Source organism: Cebus imitator, unplaced genomic scaffold, assembly GCF_001604975.1.
Source record: "Cebus imitator isolate Cc_AM_T3 unplaced genomic scaffold, Cebus_imitator-1.0 Scaffold1023, whole genome shotgun sequence".
Lineage (NCBI taxonomy): Eukaryota > Metazoa > Chordata > Mammalia > Primates > Cebidae > Cebus > Cebus imitator.
The window spans coordinates 65,443-66,456 of NW_016108338.1; the positions used below are offsets into that span (position 1 = coordinate 65,443).

The 1,014-nt window shown below is 41.1% G+C and overlaps 1 protein-coding gene across 1 annotated transcript; it reads right to left on the bottom strand.

Moving 5' to 3' along the window:
* Nucleotides 1-253: 253 nt before the first annotated feature.
* On the bottom strand, nucleotides 254-712 carry LOC108298635 (farnesyl pyrophosphate synthase-like; the record flags this gene model as incomplete). The annotated part of the gene is made up of 1 exon (XM_037735857.1): nucleotides 254-712. A coding segment is annotated over one exon (459 nt), but the record flags the coding sequence as incomplete, so codon positions are not given.
* Between the last annotated feature and the right edge of the window lie 302 nt (nucleotides 713-1,014).

The window sequence follows — 1,014 nt, forward strand, 5'->3', positions numbered from 1 at the left end:
CAAGCTGATTGCAACATCACATCAAAAAGCTTATTCATCATGTTCAAGTAGGCTTCATTGTGGGATGCAAGGCTGGTTCAACATACTTACGTCTATAAATGTAATTCACCACATAAACAGAACCAAAGACAAAAACTACATAATTATCTCAATTGTTGCAGAGAAGACCTTCCACAAAATTCAACAGCCCTTTATGCTAAAAACCCTCAATAAACTACGTATTGATGGAAAGTATTGTTTTTTACACAATAGTTTATTCATTGAGAGCCTCCTCTCCACCCTTGCTGTCTCTCGGGCAATTTCTCTGCTTGTAGATTTTGCGCGCAAGCCCCAGAAAGATATCTCGGGGCGGGGACACTGCGTACTGTTCAATGAGATCCATAATGTGGTTGTAACTGTCTTCCTCATACTGCAAGAACACAGCTGACAGATCCAGCTCCTCATATAATAGCTTCACTTGGGCCACCTTCTCAGCCTCCTTCTGCCCATAATTTTCCTTCGGGATCTGGTGCTGTTCTGGAGTGGACAACTGGTCCACCAGCCAGCTGCATTTATTGTTCTGGAGGTCAGTGCCAATTTTGCCAGTCACACTGGGGTGCCCAAAGAGGTCAAGGTAATCATCCTGAATCTGAAAGAACTCTCCCATCTCCAGCAGGATCTTCTTGGCATTGGCATGCTCCTTCTCGCCATCAATTTTAACAACACCATCAAAAAGTGGGTAAAGGATATGAACACACTTTTCAAAAGAAGACATGTATGCAGCCAAGAGGTATATGAAAAAAAGCTCATCATCATTGGTCATTACACAACTGCACGTGAAAACCACATTGAGATACCATTTCATGCCAACTAGAATGGAAATCATTAAAAAATCATAAGACAATAGATGCTGGAGATAATGTGGAGAAATAGGAAAAATTTTACACTGCTGGTGGGAGTGTAAATTAGTTCAACCATTGTGGAAGACATTGTAGCAATTCCTTAGGGAATTTAGAACCAGAAATAGCAATTAAC